Source organism: Columba livia, chromosome 14 (genome assembly GCF_036013475.1).
Source record: "Columba livia isolate bColLiv1 breed racing homer chromosome 14, bColLiv1.pat.W.v2, whole genome shotgun sequence".
Taxonomy (NCBI): domain Eukaryota; kingdom Metazoa; phylum Chordata; class Aves; order Columbiformes; family Columbidae; genus Columba; species Columba livia.
Genome location: NC_088615.1, coordinates 16,515,470 through 16,539,951, shown reverse-complemented (window position 1 = coordinate 16,539,951; position 24,482 = coordinate 16,515,470). Strand labels below are relative to the sequence as shown.

Genomic DNA, 24,482 nt, shown 5'->3' with positions numbered 1-24,482 from the left:
TGTATCAGTAGAACCTAAAGAATGTAAGCAGAGAATTATCCCTCTATCCTGTGATAAATCATGTTTTTATCTCCCATGGTCATGTCTGAGGACTTAATTCACCCACTTTATCCACACGGACTGGTAAGTCTGCCCCGTCTTACTATGCGTTAATGGGAAATGGAAAAATTAATAAACATCAACCCAGTAACTGTATGTGTCAAGCGCATGCCAAGCTCTGCACTGTGACCTACAGGTCTCGGTCAGTACTTGTAATCCACAGATTTTTGTTCACTTTTTAATGTAAGCAAAGCTCTATGACGTGTTTTAAGCCTACATAATAATAATACTAATAATTAAAAAAAGCACGTAGAAAGCCCTGTAACTAGGAAAACACTAATCTCATAACGTGTGCAAATGGACTGAGGATAAAACGCTGACCACAACCAGCTCAACAGAACTGCACTGACCTTCATCTCTGCTCTGAACTCAACCGCTTCCTCAGGATCACAGGCAGCGCGTATCCAGAATGTGAACAAAGTGATACTTAACAATATTTCTTGAATGTAAATGTAGGCATTAACATGGGTTAAGGACTGAACACGTAAGGTACCATCTAGTCTTTAAGAAGCACAGATTAGCTCTGGATAGAAGACGCTTTAGTTAGTCCCCAGTGTTAAAATCCCACTATTATTCTGCAATATCTAGAAATAAGAAGTGATTGCAACTTATCTAGAAGTAGGTGTTTCCTGAAGACCTATACTGGATAAAGAGCTAGGACTACAACCCTTAAAGGCAATATAATCACCAACAATTCCAATGCAAGCAGGACTCTCACAGTACTACTGAAGGAATATTTAATCCGTTACGAGAAGTCAGAACTGAACTTTTGTTTTCAATATGCAGACTGAGAGTAAGTGGGACAGCGTGGTTTTGTGTTCTTTCCACACTGTAACTCTCAAATGATGAGTGGAGGTGCTGGTAGAATTACAGAGGTGGTCGCTTGCAGAACCCTACAGAGAAAGATCTCCAAAAGGCAGGTCAGACATCTCAACACCCTTTGAAAACCTGGACCAAACTATACAACAAAGAAAGTCTATCAGTGCTGCTTCTCTTGAACTGTTAAATATATTGAGGCTTTGCTAAAAGAATGAAAAGGTGTTTCTATTTAAACCTCTGCTGGCTTCAGTAAAGAACGCTGAGGATGTGTCCATTCCAGCTTGCGAAATATTTAAGATGTATCATAGAGAAGTTCCCTTCTTGTTCAAATTGCAGTTACCCTAGTAGAACTAGAAAGGCGAAAGTGGTTAAGTGTCATAGCCATACCGACTTGGAATCAATCAATCTGAAAATGAACCTACCTGACTAAAAACTTGCATGATTTTTAGGGAGATACTGATACAATAAAACTGTGCGTAATACTTAGAAGATGCTGCTTTTCCTGGCATCTCTAGTTGCACTGGATTGAAGATATAATCTCTGTGGCCAATAAAATTATCTGCCATTTCTCTGGTAAGCAACACTGTTAGGAAGCCTGGATAAAAGTCCCAGTACCAGCAAAATTGGCATCATATGAAAAAATTAAAAGGCACTGACACGGCTGATTGAGCTGAACACAATTACACATTCAAAATGGGCTTTGTGCTTTACTTTAGAAGAAGAAATATCACACAGCTTTCCTGTAGAGAAGTGGTTCCACTTGATAAGACAACAGCAGCCCTGAGAAAACCCCGTATTTTCTCTGCTGCAGTACAACACATGGAATCAATTCACCTCAAAGCGGCTTCAACCAGTTGTCTGAGGAAAAGAAACAGCAAGGGTGAAAACACAGATCAGGAAAAAGCAAGTTATTGCAGTGATTTGTATAAAAGAAACAAGCCTTTTCAACCTATTTAGAAGAAAATCTAGATGAAAAGACTTCAAGGCTTATCTTGCAACTATGTGTGATGCCTGGTATTTTAACTGATTGCAGAACTTCAATCTCCAAAGACTGATTCTAAGTTGAGAGAAAATGAGATGAAACCCAAAGATGTTGCTGAAATACAGCTCTGGGCTTTAAAGCAGTGCTTGAAAACTTCTCTGCTTGCTCTTGTTAGCAAGTAACAATTGTGCTGATAAAACTAGCAAAAGGAAGCCAATTTTTTTAGAAGCTCAAAGGGCAGTAATATAGAGGTAGGGCAGACTTTTTGATTCTCACAGTAGTTTCTATACAGTACAGCTGGCTCAAAAATTACTCCATTGATTTATTCTGTAACTGTGCAATTTGCTTTAAAAATGTATCTTAGGTCACATCAACTTCAAATAGTTTAAATTAACCATGGTCATTAGGTAATCACCTTCCACATGTGCTTCTGGTTAAATATATAAGTGACTTCTAACCACTGCTTCAAGAGCAGCTCTTTCAGTATCAAAAAATGAGAAGCAGCAGTAAGTCTGGTCTAAAGGAACTGTTTCTAATAAAGCTGGAGTATGGGTATTAAATTACTTCATTTAGCAAGGAAAAAAAGACACATTTGGTTCACAAAATTTTCAGGAGGCTGTCAAAACATTTAGAAAATTAAGTTTTTACAAAGTTTTATAACCAAATAAAGGTTACTTCCTATAGTCAATTGTAACTTAAAAGGAACGGTATACAGCATTTATAGGGGCATTCTATAAAAATCGTATTTGCTTATTTTCTGAAGTGCTCTGATTTAGCAGCAGATCAGTTGAACTGTAAGTGTAATTTTTGTTTCTTTTTTTTTAATGTCTACAATGAAACACCAAAGCAAGCCTAAGGGAAATGCAACAATAAATGGAACTGCGTTTGCAATTAGCATTGGGCTTAATGAATTGGCTACTCTAAGTTAATGTACTTGTAAAGGACCACAGACTTATCAAAAACACCCCAAACCAACCAACCAACAACCCTCAAAAATATCGTGTTGGTATGGGGCTTTCAGTTTTAAGAAAAGAAAGATTGAAAATAGCACACAGAGGTTTCTAATGCACTAGGTGGATGTGTCTGTGAATACAACACAGCCGTGCTGTGCAATACTGGAGCAATTAGTTTTAAAAACACCCTAAAACCCACCATAGGGATGTGTTCTAGTCTGGCTGCTCTTCATGCACTTACAGGAAAAATATTTAACATTAAAATGATATCAGAAAATTAGGTAGCTCTTTAGTCCAGAGTCATACAACTAATGACTGTGTAATATTCTTACAAGTTTAAGATCTCATGCCCTGGCTTCAGGACTAAACTTATTACAATAATCACAACTGTAAAGTTTAAAAGTATACAGAAAACTGCAGAGATCAGTTCCAGAGTACGGAGTTTATCCCAAGGCCACAATTTGATGAACGGTTCCATATTGCAAGTGCACTAAAATTGGTCCGTTTGGTGCTGCAATACAAACTCTGATGCTGTTCTCAGCTTTCAAAAGCTTCCACATACAAAAGCAAGCTAACGACCTTCCATTTTCAACATACAATTAGATTCTGATTTGCTCTCCTAAAATTAAGAAGAAATCACGTTTTCCAATTAGCAGGATGGGGCAGAAAGTTGCCAAACCTCCACAGAAATGAGCCAAAGCATCAGAATTATGAGGTCCCGTATTTAGTCTATTTTATAAGGATTTCCTCAGTTCTCTCAGGCTTTGTGGTACCTCTATGAAGAACAATGCATGATGCCAGAATTTATAAGATAGACCAAAAAAACCCAGAAGGCATTCTGGAAGTCTTGTCCTCCGAAAAAACAACAAATAAAAATGAAACCCCACACACCCAAAATCAACCTTCATTAATCATGACATTATTTTCCAAATCTGACCCAAGACAGAGGGGATCTTCCCAAAATAGCAGATGCATCTTCAAATAAATGAAGAAGGCAAGTGAATATCTTCACAAAACCTTCAAAACATCGACTACTTGATCTGCTGCTTTGGCTGAGTTTTGTTTGTTACCACTATTCTTCCCACTGAAAGTTAAAGCATATTATTTATTACACATAAAAATAATTACTATTGTAACTGTGAGAAGCAATTACCTACAGTTTCTTCATTTTGTAGATAGTACCTTACCGTTTTTAAAGTTGTTTTCTGTGAGTACACATGGGAAATTGTGCTCATAATACAGTATAACTAATGAAAGTAATTTTTCATTCACTAATTATATAGAAAACTGGCAGGCCTGAAGCCTCAGGAGTAAATCTGCAATATCTTCACACTGAGTGCTTAAAGGATCAGCATTCCTTCTTCTGGAAGCTTGTTATCAGAGGATGTATTGCATATTAAAAGTTCAATATCGGCTACATGTACCAAAAAACAAATGATATCCCAAAATATTTCACTTTTCAATGCCCAACAAAGTGGAAACCCCTTCCTTATAACAGCAATATTCAGTAGCTCATCACTTCTTAGAAACAGTCACAGAAAACGTGCTATTTTCTTCTCCCCTCTCCAGATTTAGCTCCCATTGCCATAAACAAGTGTCATGCAGGTGGAAAATAGTTCAGTGTAGTGACCTCCGGTATCTCAACTGAAGTTTGGCAGCCCGAGAAGAGCACCGACCGCTCCGAAGTAGCCCTGTTCGAAACAAACAAAAAATATTGCAGGTTCAAGTACTATATCAGATTCCGCACTAATCACATTTCAGTGGCAACAAAGCATCTGGTGGACCAATGCTACAGAAAGAACACCATACACTTCTAATATATAATATTTCATAATAACTTTTTAAAGCTTTGTTAAACAAACATATTCTCCTTATCTAGCTTGGCTACAGGAGATTTTGCCCCTCGGCTCCTGGTACACGACAGGACTTCCAAGACATGTACCAGCAACTCCTAAAGCACAGAAATCAGGTTTAGCTTGTTTTTCCTACAGGAGCTGCGTATTTTGGTTGCTAAACAATCTTCAATATCCATAGCAACATGATTCCTAAGGTATAAGTCTTAAACTACACCTCACTTTTTTAAGAATTATGTCCAAGCTTCAACATAATTTTTCGGACTGTATACTTACCTGCATACAAAACCCCCACGTTCTCCTGTTGGATTACTTTTCGCTCTGAGGAAACAAGATGTTACCCCTCCCTATAGCTAAAAAATACAGAAGTGTTTGGAATCAACACTTGACCAAGAATTTAAAATTTACCCAAGAAAAATCTGCAGGGGCAGAACTAACAAGGAATCATCCTGCTATTGCAGCACACACAAGCACCAAGACAGACTATTGTCAGTCTCAGGATAACAGTAGAAGAAAAAAGTTGTGAGAATCAGCTGAAGGGGAACAGACGTAACGCTGTAATATTTGCAGACCACCAAATCGAGGATACAAATGGCCAGTCAACTGCCATGATGCTACAAGTCTCCCAACTGTAATAATACTGGTTGCCTGTATTTGAAACTGAACAGGTCAACTCTCTCAGCATTACATACCGATCTAGATTGCAGAAGCTGCTCAAAAGGAGGTTAATCTCAGAGCACGAAATCACTACAACAGCTTTAAGGTGTGTCTGTGTGGCAGGAAAGCAGTCCTCCTTAAAGCAGTCTCCATTTGCAGGATGTTGCTCAAGCTCAGGTGAGAACAATGAAAGTATTTCAAAAGGTCTACACTTTAGATGTCCCCTGTAATCTTTTGAAATCCAATACTTACTATTGTTACCACCCAAAACCTTGTGAAGACTGTTGAACCTTAGTGCAGAACTTAACATTTTCTTGTTCCTCTCCAATAATCTACAGCGTGAACTGAGATACCCCAAAGTGACTGAAGGCCTTTCCTGGCAGAGAGAGCTGTCCCCAGCAAACCACACTCTGAGAAACCTCCTCTGATTTTCCACGTTTAATGAGTACGTGGTATCTCAGGTACCTGCATTCTTCATTTATGGTAAAACAATACATACAGATAAATAAAGAAGCGCAGCATACCTCATGTTCTAGAAACAAGGCCTTCAGCTGGCCCTTCGACCAGTAATCCAGTGCATATGCAAGAAGCTTCATTGACAAAGTATTCACACGTAAAAAATTGCCAACAAACACAACTCTGTTTATTTTCTAAAAAGAAGAGAATAAACAACAAAGGATTACGTTGTGTCACTGTTAAACAAAGCTTTGAAAAACTAAGCTATGAAAGAACAGACTGTCTTGAGCAAGAAGAGAACCCAAAAAACACCCCACACCAACCAACCTTCCCACAATTAAAACATGGTTCCAAAATTTAAAACACAGTCTACTTAGGGAAAAGGAAAAAACGTGCAACAGAGAAGCAATATTTGTGTTTCAAATTAAGAGTGTTTTCAGTTACTAAGCCAAAGAAATAGCCCAGCTAAAAATGAAATTAAATGAAAAAGTTACATATTTGGTAGAGAAGACTCAATGCCTTCATAGCCCTGTACAATGCTGCTTGATCCATATGCAACAAGGCAGCACTGTAAAGAAGCCGAAGACAGTAAGACATAACAGATGTTCCTTTCATCTTCAGACCTTGATACACCTCAGTATAAGATTAGACTAAGACTTAAATACTAGAAGTGAGCTGTGAATTTTAATCAAGTCAAATGTAAGAGTGAAAACACATTCAATTTTCCCCATTCACCGATATAAATCCAGTATTAAGTAGAAGCAAAACTAAACACTGGTTTAATGATATGAGAACCAGAACCATAGAAAATGTAATTGTGTTAGTGCTTAACATAGTGCTTAATAAGTGCTTAATTACATTAGATGAATACTTGTATCCAAGTTGATACAAAAACTAGTGTGACAACCCAACCCTTATTCAAACGACAAACATGCAACTGCTTTTCACCATCCTGATTAGTTCACAGTGAAGACAAACACACTGTTAAGGCACCCAGTCAAACAATTCTGCTCTATAGCAGGAAGTAGAAATAATTACATCCATTTTATCTTTATACATCAGTTGAAGACGTTAGTTTGTGGATTCCTATTCACCTTTTTTTACAATTTGTATTCCTGTAATATAGTTGGAATTAGACCAAAAAACCTCTTGGAGTAAAGCTACTTTGTGCTGTTTGTGAGTTCTGATTCGTACTGATTTACCCCTGCCCTTACATATAAATTGCATACATTTGCCTCAGACTCAGGACTATGATTATGGACTTTCAACTTTACCCTCATTATAACTCTTCAGTTATCAAGCTTTGCCATAAAGCAAAAAAGCAAAACTAACTCTATACCCACAAAATCAACTTTCTTCTCCAACACAGACATGAGAGAAAGACAGAAAATGACAGACGGGGAATGTGCTACATTAAAATCAGAAAAATATGGTAGTCTGGCTTTTAAGCAAAAGGAGGGTTACTGCAGCTAACAGCGTTGTTGATACTCCTGAGACTATCACCTCCACAGACTTTAAGTAGAACTCTAAACTGTTTCCCTTACCTTTCTCTAAGGAGGCTGTTCCTAAACCTCACTTTATCCAAAGTTTGTTGATAACAAATGAGAAAATCCCTGGTTCTCAGACACCCACCTCTTCTATGCCTACATTCAGTATTCTTCCATAGGTTCTTGACTGTCTGTGCTAATTATACTGACACTGCACGCATACTGGTTCTGTTTAGCAGAGCTTTGAGAAACAGAAGACAGCAGGAAACTGTCTCTATCAATCAGTAAGACGATGGCTGTCAAAACAATGTGAAGTCTCAAGCATTAGTAAAAATTAAAAATAATGCTCAACTAGAAGCAAGACTTTCTACGAGCTTTAATCTGAGAGTAATTTCAGCTTGAAGAAACTGCTGGGTGCCATCAGGCTATGAACTGCTCAAAGCAGGTCTTTCAGCAACTTCAACATTTAAGTTGCTCAAGTCACATTTCTAAACTTTCCAAGGACACAGAGTCCACAGTTTCACTCTGAGTCCATGTTTCAGGGCTTAACCCCTCTCCCTGCGAGCATCTTTCTTCCCTTATACCAACCAGAATTCCTTTTTGCTACAAGTTGTGTCCATTGCTTCCCATCCTGCTGCTGTGCCTGACTGTACCTGGCAGTGTCTTCCCTGTAACCCTCTCTAGGGACAATAATTCTGGGCTTCAGCTTCTTCGGGCTAAACCCAGACCCCTCCGTGTCTGCTCATATGTTAGGTGCTCCAGGGCAGAGCTTTGTCTTGGTAACCTCCTTGTTCAACAACTTCTAGTTTGTCAGTGCTTCTCTTTTGGCAATGGTGGTGGTTGGGGAGGGGGACGAAAGAGGTCACGTCCAAAGCATCATCTCCTCTGACTCGCTGGCCGTGTCCTTGCTAACACATTGCAGCAGAGGTCCAGCCTTCCCCACTGCATGTGTACACTGCTGATCCATGCTCAGCTCTACCTGCCTGCCAGCAGCCTCCTTCCACAGTGCTTCTCCCTGGCCAGTATGGATCCCACCTTTTGCTTTTGCCCTGAGGACGCTATCCTGGAAGATCAATGAGCTGTTCTGGGTTCCTTATGCCATTCGGATGACATCCCACAAGATCTTGCTTCCTAAATTCCCCCCAAACCAGAATCCTGTTCTACACAAGTCCATCTGGAGTATTCATTCTGCTACTTGCCTTCATCTTCCTCGGGACCTTAAACTCTACTATTTCAAGGCTGCCACTGAAATTCCTGACCAGTTCTTCCCCCATGAACAGCAGGTCCAGCACCACGCTTACTTAGTCAGCATGCCCAGCGCTTGTGTCAGATTGCTTGTGGTCTGCCACGTTATCCTTCCTATAGAGGCTGGGATAGTCCCTCATGTAAACCAGGACTTACAAGTCCTTACAGTGTCCCGTGCTGCATGTGTTTGCCTACAGAGGCTTAAGTCGGGTCCACAGTCATCCTGTTTTCGCAAGAGCACTTTACGCCCTTTCACCACAACGGCCTGTCCTCCCCTGCTGCCCCACCCCTCTGCAGGCTTTGGGCTCCAGTCCCTAACAAGGTTGTTTTGAAGCCCTCCTCACCACGTTACCCTCCTCATTGGCACAGATCTCCTTGTCCCACTTCTCCAAAGACAGTCAGGATATACTGAACCAGTTCTTAGCTCTTTAATACTACATGCATTACTTTGCTCCATTTGAGAACACACTAAAAGGTTTAATAGAATACATCAGTTTAACAGGCATTCAATCTGAAACCAAATAATAGGCATATAGGTAGATCATTTCCTTGTCAGAAGTTTTTACCTCATTTACTGCACACATCCGGGCAATGGAGCCGATGTTATTGGTGATGGTGACCAGTATGGCTCTCGCAAGATCTTCCTTACTAACAGACTCTCTCTTCTCTTTGTAGATCATATTCCCAAAACTATAACAGGAAAAGTTTCCATTAAGTACAAAAGCAATTAATACGCATTTGAAGTAATTTCAGAATGTAACTTTTATGTTATAACAGAACTTAAGTCTCACGTTTATTCTTAAGGAGCCCTCTAAGTCATACAGCAATTTGACAACTGAAGCTACAACGTGTGTATTTATTACTTCACAGCAAACATCCAGTCTTGATACAATAATAACCCCAAACAAAGTATTTGTGTTTAGATTGTTGACTTTCATGAAGAAGCATCTACAGTAAAAAGTAGTCTTATTCTTAGGCAAGACTACTCTGCAAAACTAGCCACTGTAAATCAAGTCAATGCCTAAATCTGACTGGTGAATGGATCCTCCAGCTCCACATGCCTGCCTCCTCACTCACGGTCTCTCAACGTAGAAGTAAAACAGAGACAAGAAGAATGGTTTTATGATGGGACACAACCATCAGAAACAGAAAATAAACAGCTGGCAAACTTCTATGTAGGTTTATAAGTGAAGAGTTCTGGATTAGGACATTTCCATTACTATGCACAGTAGATAATTTCTTACAAATTATAAAAAAGAAAAAACAAGACAAGAATCCATAGCTATGCATGATATTTTACCACTAAGGACTCTGTGCCATATCTAAGTCAGTTTGGAGAGGCAGAATCTCAATTACTCTAAAATTCAAATATTCATTAGAGATCCTAAGGGTCTTAAAAAGTAAATGGGAACAAAAAGTACCTATATAAAGAGTGAGTTAAGATGTATTGACTAAAAGTGTGAAGTTTGCACATATTCAAACATCTCAGCATCTGCTCTCTGAAGAGGCTTGGACTCAGCTGGCTAGAGAGGGAGAAGAATTAAGTTACTGCGAATTAAGACCTCTTACTACTGAATAAGGGCAAAGGTTTAATTAACTCTCTTACATCCATCTTAGTTTCACTCCTAAAGTTTATTCTTAACATTTCTTCAGGGTAGAGAAGCTGTAACACCACAATTAATCTTCCCCAATGGAAATAAAACTTGCAGCCATGACAAAAATCTTCTGTAACTGACAGTAAGACACATTCATTCTCATGGTGCAAACTGTTTATGTTCAACAGCTTTTGTAAGTGAGAAAAGTAGCAAAAACATCACACTAGGTGCCTGTACTGAGAGCCATCTATCAAAAAAAAGCAGAGTCTTCCCGAAAACATGAAGAGATACTAGTGTAAGAGCAACAAAAATGCCTTTTTCCAGTTACCTTGCCTCTGCACAATGGCCCTACTAAAAGATTCTAGGAAGTGAAAACATAATCTGCTTTGTTTTATTTCTGTACTTTGTTCTTGCCACTCCTGTGATCACCTCACATTTTCTCTGACTCAGGTACAGGGATATATGACATTATCATGAGTTTTCTTCAATACTTAAGTAACAGGCACCTGCAGCTGCACGTGGCTTTAAATCTTCAGGAAAACTGAGCATATATAACTTTTAGGATGAAAACGTAACCTGACTATAGTAAAAGTCTGCAAAAAGCTGCTTTGTCTGTCTTGTTTTTGAAGCCCCCAGAACCAGCAAAAGAACCAACAAAAAGATTTTTGCTTACCTGGATGCTACAGCCCATCCTGGCAAGCCAAATCTTTCATAGTCTCCTCCATAAATATCTCGAACCAGCTTGTCAGCGTGTGTGCTGTCTCCTTTGGATGCCATTTCCAGAGCTTCTTCAAAACTTTCACAGCCCGTCAACAAACTGCATAAACCAAGAAAGGTCCCTCCACCTAGACTAAGAAGAAAGAAAACCAGTTGCTTTTAAACAGTATTTCCTCACATCAAAGACTCTTACGTCTGACAAACAAAATAAACAAATCAAGCCCTCCAGCTTCGACACCAAGCTGTCTGTTTTCTTGCTCAAGGTTCACTACACAAACAGCTGTCAATCAAGTTAACATTTATATAAGTCACTTACAAGTAGCTAACCATACAGTAAGAGCTAACAAATAGTTACAAACTCCCAAAAAGAAAGCTGGAAGAGACTAAAACTCCCTAAATACCCACGTGATGCCACAGACTCCGATCCTGGATCGCTTTCTGTAAAACCTGTGGATGTATTTATTCTTACGGAGCCAGAGGAACACAGGTTCACTGGACACATTATCAAACTTCAGACATAACCGATAAAAATCTCACGATGGGGCACTTCTGGCACTCATCAATTCATAAAGACGCTACTGGCTAAAACTCCTCACTAACAGAACTGTGGCGATGGGCTTCAAGGAAGGCAGCTGTAAATTAAAGATACTTTTTCATACTACAGAGTGAGGGAAGGGATAGGTGGAGAGAGTCAGGGATAGCAACCACTTTGGAAACTGATGGCATAGAGTAACAACCCCAACTTGCGTTTGTAAGTTACCTTGTTCCAGTTACTCTTTTATAGTTGTCTTTGGAATGGACTGATAAAATGCTGACTCCTGACCCAATGTTAACAACCAGCAGTGGATATGGATCATCCAGATTAAAAGGCATCTTTTGGCATCTCTCAGGATCTGAGGCATTTTCAAAATAATAGCACTCTGCCTGGCCGTTGAAGCTGACAGAGTCTATATACAATAAGCCTTTGACAAGGCAGTCAAGCTCATCCAGTTTGTGCAGCTGGAGGTTTCCAATCTGTGTTAAAAAAGAAAAAAGACAATGTCAATGTGTTCTAACATTGCATAAACATGCTACAAAAGTATATTTGTACTGCCTAGCTTTAAGAAATTCAGGCGACTAATTCAGAAACTTCAGTCCCACTATAAAGCCATTAAGAATTCAGAGATAAATTCTGAATATATCAATTGGAAAATTACTCCAACTATAAATGTAGATCTCAGACTTGAATTGAGAACAGACAGTATATCTATCTGCTTTGGTAAGCCCAAAGACAACGTCCAAGATACTCGGACATTAATCCATTGAAAAGTTAGCAACATTTTTCATCAGTCTAAACCAAAAATGGTCACCAAATACCCTAGAGGCCCCACCAAGTCTGATCTTGGTGAAACTCACACATCCGCACATCTTTTCAAAGTTCGTGGGTTTCTTCCCCCTTCTTAAAGTCAAACAGTCATTTCTAAGACATCAGCAGATAAACAACAAAGAGAAAAACCTCAATGGCATTGTACTAACTACCCTTGCAACTTTATTAGCACTGCACAGATCAGAAGAAGACTATAAGTTAGAAATTCCACAAGATTTCAGGTTTGTAACAGCTCTCCCTCAGTTTTGCACATGACATTTAAGCTTCTGTTCTCTCATAGAGCAAAAAGACAATTTAACAGGTACTGTGGATTCCAGGAAGGCTGTAATTTCATACCATACTTAATCCAATCCAAGCTCTCTCCTTTACCACAGCAGGGAGTTCCAACAATTAGAGAGTCTCATCAGGCAGCTAATGCATGAAAAACCACCCATAGAGTCTGTCTCTGAACCAGGTGAGCTCATGTTTGGAAAGCAGATTTTTGAAACCAAACATTCTGGGCTATTGAAAGTCGTCAGCCACTTTAGAACATGTGCACACTGGATACTGCAATAAGATTCTCGGTAACAACCATCTTCAGATAGAAACCACATCTAAATAAATGATCAATTTTAATAATCAAGGCAAGAGTCAAAACATCGCAGGAAAATCCCAAACTACTCTGCAGCTGAAAAAAGACTTTCAAAGAAGCCTTTGAGACACACATTTTGCCACAGATCTCTAAACAACGCACTGGATGAAATTAATGAGGGTAATACCACCCAAAAACATTGAAAACCTAACATCAAAGACTGCTTAGGAAGGAAAATCCACAGTGACTCCAGCACCTCAGCAGTTTAAGCAGATTTCCATCAGAGACAACACAGTTTAGAAAATGGTTAACTTCCATAACGATGTCTTGCATTTCACTGCATTAATGGAAGTTTCTAATTCGCTGTTAGCATTAGATCTTCATGTTTATTATGATGTCAAAAAGCATATTTCTAGCTTTCCATACTTAAAACTGAGAAAGAAATGAATACTTAATAAACTTTGAGCACCCCGGTTTTTCCAAATACTGCATATTTTAACCCATCAGCAGCAGTGCTTTCAGCATCAGCTTCGGTACAAGGAAAGACAGGCTACCTACTGTGCGAAAGTCTTCTTCAAACTTGTAAGCACCACCGCCGGTGGCACAGAGCACCGTATGTAGTGTTGAGAAGTTCTTATTTCTTCCCATTTGGATAAAAGTAGGCAAATCATGAGTTGGGAATCGGATAAAGTGCAAGTTTCCCCTTCGATCAAAAATTGTTAAGTCTTTCAGCTCTAGGTGGACATCTCGAATGCCAGTGGATCCATAGGCTACGTTAGAAGTCAGGTATTTGCGGATGCTCTTCAAGCTTTCAACTTCCTCCTGCTCCTCCTCTGCAGTGATATCAACAGGTTCAAAATAGGCAAGTTTCACCAAAGTTCCCCCAATGTCCATGCCAAACCATGGGAAAGCTGTGAAGATAAAAGAATTGACGGATTAGCTTTGTTGAAGAGCAAAATCAATACATGTAGCTTCAGACTAAACCAACGCCATACTTTTCAACAAGAAAGAGACCACCAAAAATCCTCACAGGAACAAATGAGTAACTCTATTTACACATTTAAATGTTGTCACAGGTGCTCAGAAAGCCCAACTAAAAGCTCCCCAAATCATACCATATATTTCATACCAACTCAAACAAAATTCAACTGCTTCTTTTTTTTTTTTTTGAGAACAAAGGATTAAAATAACCATCACTCCTAAAATAACAGTTTGACATAGTTTAGCACAAAGACTGCAACGCACACTTGTGAGAAAGCAGGTTACATATTATAGCTGTCAAGAGCAGCAGAACAGGTGCTCCTCCCCTAGCAGTTACTTCTTGCTCACATAACTTGTTTTATTTGAGAAGGAAGCATTAATTTATTTGCATGTATTTTAAAAACTAACACAGTGAAGATGCCAAATTTATGGAGCTGAAGAGAGCTGTTCATACACCCCTTGAAATTACGAAGAGCTAACAAAAAGTAGTATCAAGCAGTACATGAAAGATAGGAAATTAATATTATTGAATCTAGGTTACATTTTTCTTTTTGTTGTTTCTTGGATAGGTAGGGGGAATTTCTGTACTATGAAACAGTAACACTAAACCACAGGTATTTTATCTCTGTCACTTTCGTGGGATAACTGCAATTCCTACCAGGGGTTTAAGTCAGGACATGAACATGCCTGTATCAGCAAATCTTCCCAACAGTGTGTGGTGAGACAGACACTCAGTGCAGACAATATCTGCACCCAATGGTTTCCCTGCTGTCATCTCCCAGAAACAGCGTTTAAAACTTCATCTGGAAATTTAAGAAACACCTTGAACACCCAGCTGGGAAGCTCACATTTTTATTTCCTGACACTAACTTGCTGGGTTTTTCGAATACTCTGTAGAATTTCAATTTATGTCTTCAGATGCAACTCGTATTACAGAAGGACGAAAGTCACGAACAAAACCAAAAAGATGTTAACATGTTCATCATGACTAAGTTGTAATTATGTTGGGTTTACATTACCAGAGGAATCTATCCTTGAGAAGAATGGCCTATTAAAATATTTCAATGTATTTAGGCAAGGTTGGCTGCATGCCAGTTTGTTTATAACATGCCTGCAAATGTTAAAAAGAAAACAAACAAACCAACCAACCTACCTTAAAAGTTACCTCAATTTTCAGGAATGGATGCCTAGAGAATATCATCAGAAACCTTACTCATCTTGAAAAACAAAATTTAAATGCAAGGATAAATTATGTAAGATCAAGCTCCAAGTAGGAATAAAGAAGTTCTATAAACCTGATACCTGTTCTCTAAAGTGGAGATCTGAGCATGAAGTCACGTATGAATTGACTTTACAACTGCATATGCAACTTCCTTGCACTGTGACTCCAGACGTAAGAAAATCTGTCACGTTACTGTCTGACCACAATTAACTGACTGTTTATTAAATTGACCTCACTAAGTTTCAGCCTCTTGTCATAACCAATGTCACAAGACTAAAACTGAAGAAGGGAAATAGATTCACCCAGCAGACCAGAAAGTGTCTGCAGGAGTCAATCCAACCCATTCAGCGTTTAACTAGGACAGAGCAAGCCAAGTACTACCTAAAATACTTGGGATTCTCCCTGCTCAGTGAGGCTCCTGAATAACTAGGATCTGGTTTTCCACACCAAGAAAGACAGGGAAACAGCTGAAAGTTCAGGTGATGAGCTTAAGGAAGATTTGGTGCAAGTCATGCTTGTTTGACAGAAGATTCCACCGCATCCCATGTTAAACGATCCAAAAGGCTTTTGCAAATACAGCATTAGTCACACCTCTAAAAATCTTCAGGTTTATGAATCTTGTATACCAAGTAAAACACAAGAACAGCTGAACTGTAAGGAAGTTTATTCCATCATTCAAGTGAGAACATATTTTATGCTGACAAACTGGATCACACTGTGCAGTATCAGTTTTCTGGGACACCTGAGTGATCTTAACAGCAGATTTTGATACTGAAAAAATAGGTCAGTTTTCAGCTCTGTGAGGAACCCCAATAAGCTTCATATTTTTCTACTGAAAATTTGTGAAGATTTGGCTGGTAACTACATTGCTCAAGTTTCACTTACAAGGTGGAGGAGTTCTGACAAGCAACCGGGCCCCACGTACTGTTGACTTACTCCTTATACCAGCAATACAGAAGAAGCTATTACACAAGGGTTTCTGTGTATATAAGCCACTCTTCATTAATTTATATACAGATCTAGCCCAGAAAATTAAAGCCATTTTGTTTTCCAAACACAGAAGGGGATACATATATGTATATATGGCAAGTGCACAATCAGTCAAACTGTAGCTGTGATTTATCCACACTTGAGCTGCCTTTAAATATTAGAAATACACTGATTGTACAAAGTTAGAATGTAACTGTAAATGGACACAACACAGAAACCTTGTGGACTCTCCTATTGCTGCAGCCTTCCAACCAGTTTGCTTTGGGTGGATCTTGGCTCAGGATCGATCCTATTTGGATGCTGGGGGAAGGGAGAAAACAGGAACCCACGTGAAAACACCAGTTCCTCTTCCAATTACTGAAAAAGTGATGTCATTTGCAGGGTTAAAATCAGGCCACAGAGGACTGAGGATGAAGGACTACTCAGAAAATATATTACAGAGAGAACGCTCGAGTTTCCTGCAGGACTCCCCTCCACAGGGCAGCCAGGCTAATCACGGCAATGGCTGAAGATGACACATCTACTTTAAGTCATGCCACATGCACAATGATGATGGGCATTTCTTCACATCATATACACAAGCGCTCTGCTTCAGGTGACATTGCTACTTTTTGAGGCACGCTCAAAGCACAAGAGTTTTCACTCTTATTCATGGTATCTGCAGCATATGTGCCAGAATGGTTTCTCAAATCCATTGAAAGTTTAATTCTGAGGCTGTCTTGTATTTGAGAGATGTCTTAGAACAAGAAAAAAAAAATAGCATGGCGCGTATCTCGTGCCGAGAATGTAAAAATACTTCTTATAGAATCACTTGTATACCCCTATCTGTGGGTCATGCTGCTTTAAGTAAGAGATTTAGGAGCAGAACGACAGCAGCACAATCTTTTGAAAAAATTATCCTCAGACATGAGCTTGATCCTTACAGCACAGTTAAAGAACTCTGCCTGGAATGAGACCAATACCAATTGCACAACCTTCGTTCCAAGCTTATAACTTCGCAAATAACAGGTTTGAGGACTTGCACAATGGTAACCATCCTTCCACAGCTTCAATTAATACAGAGGGTCAATGCACCTGCATTAAAACTGGGCTTTTTCTGCTACTCTATGGGGATTTGGTCATTAAAATATTTTTCTCAGCTCTTCCTCTTTATAACTGTTCTTATTCCTAGGAGGATTCCACAAAAAGTGATGCACAGCTCAGTATTCCTTGCTGAGAATTTAACTGCTATTCACAGAACAAATCCAATGTCCTGTCTTTTCGAAGTTCAGCTCCTCTCTGCAGCGGCCAGCTGCAATTTGAAAAAGGAAAAGCAGGAATCGACCTTTTTGCCCGACTAGCCCAAAACCTGCTTCAAAAACGTGTCTTCTGCTTTTAAGAAGTCAAGCATAAAATATGTATTTTTACTATCTGAGAAGAGACAAATATGCAAGGTAGAACACCAACTGGGAAGTCAAACCCATATGGTTTAATTTGATACTTCACATGAAATTGAACTGTCACCAACAGGACAGCAAGAGGACTATCACAATATCCACCCTCCTTAATTCCAAATCCAGATTTTCTTTCACTCCCCAGCTCTGCCAGAAGCCACTGTCATCCGCAGATAGATACAGCAACCACGAACCTTTGCCATAAATTATAGCAACAGATTGTTCTGTACATGCCATGAAGATAATTGAGAGGCAACCTGCTCAGAGTTAAAAGAACAAAAGTGTTTAAGGACTCCCTAGAACTGCTTCCTCCAATGTAGAAAAGCACTGCCCGTGTGGGCAGAGTGCAGTCACAAGGTGCTGTGGTCAAGCAGCGATGTAGCAGTTCTGCCTGGCAAGAAAACCCAAGCTGATGGCTGCTGGTTGTTTTTAAAATTACTACATGGGGGGTGGGTGTCATTCTCTTGTGTTTGCACTTCGAGTCCTTGGCATACATAGTTTCCAGCAGCAATCTTACATTTATTTATATCTTATCATACAAGGTCTTTATACGCCAAAAGGAAATAATTACAGTAAAAGGTCTCTCTCATGATGATAAAAGCATAAAGGTTGAAGTGTTTTCCTTTTCTGTGGGTTCTGCTTCAGTAAAGCAGAGGACCTTCAAATCCCCCACTCAGACCAAACTCGTATTTTGGCTTTGTACACCCGTTTTGTATCCAGAGCTGCAGGAAGCACACACTTAACTACTTCCCACTTATTTAGGCAAGCATAATATTCTTCAGTTTAACACTCTATTTGTATTTAGTTTTTAAAGACTGAGAAACTGATTACTTGCAAACTCTCTTCTATCAACATAACGACACATTTGAAACACAAATAACTTCAAAATTATTCCTTCTCACCATAAGCTAAAGCAACAGTCTGAGTCAACCCTGCAATAAATTAACGAGAACTAACCTTAGAAGAAGAGTAGCTACCTCTTAATACAAGCAGGGAGCTTTGAACCATAAAAAAAAATTTCACAGTTGTCAGGAAGAGCAGAGAACAGGCTACCAGATTTTGTGTCATCTTGTATGAAAGTCTATGTATTATAAAGATGCAAGACTGTTGCACTTCAAGTACAAACGTAGCTTGGGGAACAACCATCAAAGCATGCTGCAGCTCGTGATTCTGTATTGGCTTAAAATAGAAGAAAGGAAAGCGATTGTGAAATCACATGAAAACCTCAGTTTACTTCTGCCAGCACTGCAACAGTTCTTTACAAAAGTATGCAGTATAATCAGTTCTGATGCATAAATCTTATCTAACTCAGCTCAATACGTAACCTTTGATAACAAAACTCATCTCGATTTCATTCTTATCTGATTACTGACAAGTTAACTATATAAAGTTACACTGAACTATTACACAGTTGGCATTTATAAACACAGAAACTTAAACTAAACAAATCCTGCACTTTCTCCAAGAGCATTTTCCTCTACGTACATGCATAGATTCCTTCACTTCCAGTATTTCCCTAAAACATTGGCCTACAGCAGGATAAAAATTAATGGTAAACTCTGACACCTAAATCAGCTAGCAGTCTAAGATAGCTGACACGTCCAACGGGACAAGAGAAAAACATATCAAAGGTCGCTGAACTGCTAAATCAAGTGGGGTTCACCTGACGGGCAAGCAGTACAGTGCCTTTGCTGTCCCCGTGTTACACATGGCATGTGCCCTTAGTCCTCGAGAGCTTCGCTGCTTACCTCGCTTGGTTTGGGGTTCAAATATCCCAAGTCCAGCTCAAAATAGATTTGGGCTGCACAGAATTAACACCCAAATTACATGTATCTGTCACATCCTCCCATTTCCTTCATGGGAAAATTTCTCCACGAAACTCTGCAGACTCACCACGCTTCCCAGCTCCGCCACCTCTCATCACCCTACAGAAAGGCCACATTTACCAGCAGGAGGGCAGGTGGTAATCAGCAATTACTATAACTGCTCTTCATTAGGTTTATCGCATCTACAAGTGGATACCGTGTGCAGCTAACACAAGACAAAACAACCCTGCTTTCATCTTATCCCTCCTTGCTCATTCTGGTAATTTTGTTGACATTTCAGCAGCAATCTCTTTGGTGATCGGTGTTTTTAGTATAGCCAGACACAGCACACAGAGGCAGAATCTAACAATATAGGATGCAAACGCAGTATAAGCTGTGCTTGGCGGTATTAACCCCTTATTAGAAATACATTTTTCAACTGCAGCAAAATGAAAGCCTGACACATCAGCTATGGGCTAATAATCAGCTTTCAAGGACTAATCAGAAAATTTTAGGATACCATAAGACTAAGCAGCAAGGTCTATGAAAAGAAAAATCAATTTTAAAAAGATTCTACACCAACCTAGATGGATTTTTCATCAATTTTACTACACAAATCCTACACGTATTCACCATGTCCACAACGACTACATGTGTCCATAGAACCACACTAGAGAGAATAAACTTAAGATTTTCATCTTTTCTTCATATTGATACAGCATTTTGCAAATCTCTATGTACTTTCATATATTGTGTCTCAATTCGCCTCAAGGGAAAGGAGTGCATTTGTTCTCAAACTATTTTTAATAAATAATGAAAAGAAACAAACTGTACAAAGTAGCATACACTGCACACTAAATATTAGAAGCCTTTGCGTTTCCTTCAGGGGCCCCTGACACTCCAGAGCCGAGGGGAACGTAGGCTGGCCCGTTCCTCCTCCGGGGCCCCTTGCCTTCCCTACCAACACTCAGGGCTCTCTAGATGAGTGACTCCTCTCTTGCCTTCAGGCAGATCTAAGCAGTGGTTCTGCGAGACTTTTTGCTCTCACATTTATCGTCTCCACCCCCAAATAACCTTTGGAAATTTCTCTGATGAGAGCCAGTCATTCTTCCCAGTGGCATTTCCTCCAAAATTCTGGTTGGAGGGGTCCTCTGGGGGTCAGCTACTCCAGCCTCGCAGTCACGCTATCGGGAAAGCTGCCAACACCACAAGGTCAATTACAGCTTTGTCCAGTCAAGACCTGAAAACCTCTTAAGTTTTTCAAGAATCCTCCAAGGATGGAGACTCCACAACCTCTCCAGCTTCCACTGCTACACTAAGTACCTAGCGCAAATTTCTGCTAGCCTCCTTTAAAATGCCTATCACCTCCCATCACCAGAAAAAGACATTTAAATGGCCTTTTACTAGTCTCTTCTAAGACAGTCAATCTCAGGAGCCAAGTTCCATGCATTTGGCTGCATTTCTCACCATTTTTACTACAACAAAGTAGCATCAGCACTAGCCAGGAAAAGATCTGAAAGGGAGCACTGAACAGGCATGTCTAGGCAGCGCACCCACATCAGAAATTCTGAATTTGCCAGGTGTCTCCATTTCATCCCCACTTCTCTTACGACAGACGTGTCAGTGCAGTTGTGCTTTCTTTCAGGACACTAAGCATCACAAACAGAGGTGCAGGTTGGTTAAAGCAATCTTCTCACTTCCAGGGTACAGGCTCTTAAAACAGACTAATGACCACTTGTTAAATAATGATCAACCATTTTTATTGCATCAAATTTGGCTCCAACACAGGTGATTAAATACTCACTCCACCTAAGACACATATACCTAGTCAGCAATGGTACTGAAAAGCATCTACAATTGTCTTAGCCACATAACTTGTAACTAGACAGTCTAAAAGTGGCATTGTGAGCCCAACTTGGCTCTCAGGTCAATTTGAGCATATAAGCCAAATCAACAACTGCTTTTGGGCACAAAAGCTCCTGAACATCAACACATGTTTCCATCTTCTGTGGATCTGCTCCTCTTCAAACATTCAGCTGCTCTCCCACTTCAGTCTGTGTGACTAACCAGAACCACAGATCTGCAAAATGAGACTGAAGTTCATCGCCTAAGAAACTAAGCGCTATTATCTCTTAAAAAGCCATTGACTTCCAAATATGTGAAAGAGCCAAGATGAAATAAATAACGTAGTTTGACACTCTGTTCTTCCCCTCCCCTGCTTACACAGTTCCAATTGGTTCTGATTCCCATCATGAAACCAACATCAAAGTTCAAGTTCAGTAACTGGAAGAGTGCAACTACAAATTTAGCCAACTTAAGCAGTTAAAGCTTCTTGATAACATTTGCTATTGTTATTTGAACAGGAGGTTTAAATCCACCGCTACAGAAAATGAGTCTGAGGCCCAGCAGAGACACTCCTGAAATTTGCAGGTTTCTGCAGCAGAAGCAGCCATACTCTCACTATTTGAAATTACCAAACCACTGTAACGTTCTGAAGCCAATTACTGCTTCAGAGTCCTGGTATCATTCCTTAAATGTTATACCTGGGAGAAAATGCTGTCTGAACGGTACTCTTCATAAACGTGATTACAGTCAGTCTGGCAATTTCCACACACTGGCACTAGTAAGAGGTGCTGGCTAATTGTGTGCTACAAGATGCATATTTAGAATTTCCTTAACACGTCACAGGAAATAAAGTATTTTCACCACCAAACTCAATTCCATTTTTATCGTTACTTCTAGAGCTACACTAATACTTCCTGCGTAAAACACACATTTGGTGATTTTCTTGGATAGGAAGGGGTGTATATTTAAAATACACACTTTCAACATACTGTCTTACTTGTGTGCTCTTCATTAGACAGGAATGTCATATGACAGAATAACAGCAGGCCTGGCCATCTTTTCCATACAGTAACTCACCCTGAAAACTAGTGTTTAAGTATGACGACACAGGAAAACATAGCCTAACTCAGTGGAGCAACACGTGCATCCCTTTCAGCCAAGGTACACCCGTGTCAGTTTGACAGGTGTGTTGACCTGCACATCTGTGTATCTGTTACACTGGGAAAACACGACTTGTATGTAGATTAACTTTATCCGATCCGATTCTCTCTTGAAAAAAACTGCCTTAGACATTTTGTTTGCATTTACCTGAGTCTGAACCACGTTTGTGCCCTCCAAATCAGACACAATAATCCAAAAGAATAAACAGTAAGAAATATTATTTTAGCTGTGCTTATTAAAGGGGAATATTCAGCATACTTTAATGAAAGACTTGTACCCAAATATTAATGAATATTCCCCAGAAAAAAAAAAAACAAAAAAACCCCATAAGTTGATTAGCCCATAAAAAACAAGACTCTAGCACACGCAGCTGCCTGCGCAGGTGTTCAGTACACTGATTAAGTGCCATCTTCATCAAAAACAGCATCCACCCCCCCCCAAACCTGATGATATTACTGTCCCTTCCAAGCGAAGCCCTTCCAGCGCACACACCGATCTGCACCATCCCCCGAGCCCTCACGGAAAGCGCCGCGGACGAGCGCGCGCAGTCCCGGCCGTGCCGAATCCACAGACCGGCCCCGCGTTCCCCGCTCCCGCCATGGCGGCGGCGAGCGCCGCCTCCCCCGCCAGCCCGGGCCTTACACGGCTTCTTGGCATCCTTGATCTTCATGGTGCGGCAGCGCGGGCCCGGAGCGGCTGCGGCGGGCAGGGCGGGTCTGGGTCTCCTGCCCCTCGCCTGAGGGGGCGGGAAGCGGCGGCAGCTCCTCGGGGCCGGCCCTTGGTCTCCTGATCCGCGGCCGGTGGGCGGCGGGCGCCCGCCTCCTCGTCGGGAGCGGCGCTGGCAGCGCCCACCGCTACGCCCGCGGCCCGGGCAAGGGCCGCTCCAGCGGCGGCATCGGCTTTCGGGCGGGGACACGGGGCGGGAGGCGGCGCGGAGCGGCGGCAGCTCTCACGCCCGGCCCGGCGGCTGCGTCCTGCTGCGAGGAGCCGAGCATCGGCCCCGGGGCCGCCGAGTCGCGCCGCGGAGGGCGGCGCTTCCCGCCGCCTCGGGGCACGACAGCGGCCGGGGAGAGCGTCCCGGGGCGGCCCCTATAATAGCGGCGCGTGAAAGGCCCCGCTCGCGCACCGCCGCCGCGGCCCCTGTGGGCAGGAGGGCGTCCCCGGCGCCCTGCGGAGGCCCCGGCCGAAGCGGACGCGGCGGCCCGGCACAAGATGGCGGCCGGCACCGGGGAGCCGCGGCCGCGCCACACAATGGGGCCGAGGCGGCTCCTGCGCGCCCGCTCCGCCGCTGCCGCAGCGCTGCCCCCCGCCCGTCACGGGGCGGCGCGAGGCGCGGCGAGCGCAGCCCGGCCCGCGCGCTGCCTACAGCTCCCGGCGTGCCGCTCACCCCACGGCCCCGCCGCCAATCGGGAGGCGCCACCGCCTGGCGTGACGCGGGGGGCGGGGCCCGGGCGGCTCGCGCGGTTCCTGTCAGCCCGGGGGCGGCGGCCGCTGGTGGGCGGGTCGGTCTGCCCGTGCTCCGACAACGGAACAGGCGGCGGCCCCACAGAACCCCAGAGTGTCAGGGGATGAAGGGCCCTGGAAAGCTCATCCAGTGCAATCCCCCCATGGAGCAGGAACACCCAGATGAGGTTACACAGGAAGGTGTCCAGGCGGGTTGGAATGTCTGCACAGAAGGAGACTCCACAACCTCCCTGGGCAGCCTGGGCCAGGCTCTGCCACCCTCACCATGAACAAGTTTCTTCTCAAATTTAAGTGGAACCTCCTGTGTTCCAGTTTGCACCCATTGCCCCTTGTCCTGTCACTGGTTGTCACCAGAAGAGCCTGGCTCCATCCTCCTGACACTCCCCCTTTCCATATTGATCCCCATGAATGAGTCCCCCCTCAGTCTCCTCTTGTCCAGCTCCAGAGCCCCAGCTCCCTCAGCCTTTCCTCACACGGGAGATGCTCCACTCCCTTCAGCATCATGGCTGTGCTGGACTCTCCTCAGCAGTTCCCTGTCCTGCTGGACACAATACTCCTCACCGGCTGCCTTGGTCATGTGGAAGTGAAACACACAACAAGGACCCCCCAAGAGGGCACAGGGCAGGAGGGGTCTGCGCTGCCATGGCAGCTGCCGTTGTGGAACTGGGGTGTCTGACCAAGCTGGTGCCAGGTTCTCCCTCTGCCTGGCTCCTGAGGTGCAAATACCGCATGAACGCTCTTCATCAGTACATAAAGAAGGGAGCTGAAGTCTGATTTTTGT

At 41.9% G+C, this 24,482-nt stretch overlaps 1 protein-coding gene across 2 annotated transcripts; it reads right to left on the bottom strand.

Moving 5' to 3' along the window:
• Positions 1 to 2,205: 2,205 nt before the first annotated feature.
• Positions 2,206 to 23,267, bottom strand: PANK3 (pantothenate kinase 3). Of its 2 annotated transcripts, none has more exons than XM_065030143.1 (7): positions 22,880 to 23,267; positions 13,359 to 13,711; positions 11,624 to 11,877; positions 10,820 to 10,996; positions 9,118 to 9,241; positions 5,888 to 6,013; positions 2,206 to 4,544 (listed from the first exon to the last, which is right to left on the bottom strand). In XM_065030143.1, exons 1-7 carry the CDS (start codon positions 22,905 to 22,907, stop codon positions 4,494 to 4,496), a joined length of 1,113 nt encoding a protein of 370 aa, XP_064886215.1. In that variant the 5' UTR covers positions 22,908 to 23,267; the 3' UTR covers positions 2,206 to 4,493. The 2 variants fall into 2 exon arrangements, with proteins under 2 accessions (XP_064886215.1, XP_064886216.1); XM_065030144.1 differs by lacking the exon at positions 22,880 to 23,267 and adding an exon at positions 22,730 to 22,757.
• Positions 23,268 to 24,482: the final 1,215 nt, after the last annotated feature.

What these genes read in the sequence shown, in the direction of transcription:
- PANK3 (XM_065030143.1), bottom strand. Translation starts at nt 22,907, where the DNA reads ATGAAGATCAAGGATGCCAAGAAGCCGT. An exon ending in CAAGGATGCCAAGAAGCCGT is followed by an intron (nt 13,712 to 22,879) that starts GTAAGGCCCGGG and finishes TTATCTTCACAG; the next exon opens with CTTTCCCATGGTTTGGCATG. An exon ending in TTGAAGAAGACTTTCGCACA is followed by an intron (nt 11,878 to 13,358) that starts GTAGGTAGCCTG and finishes TTTTTAACACAG; the next exon opens with ATTGGAAACCTCCAGCTGCA.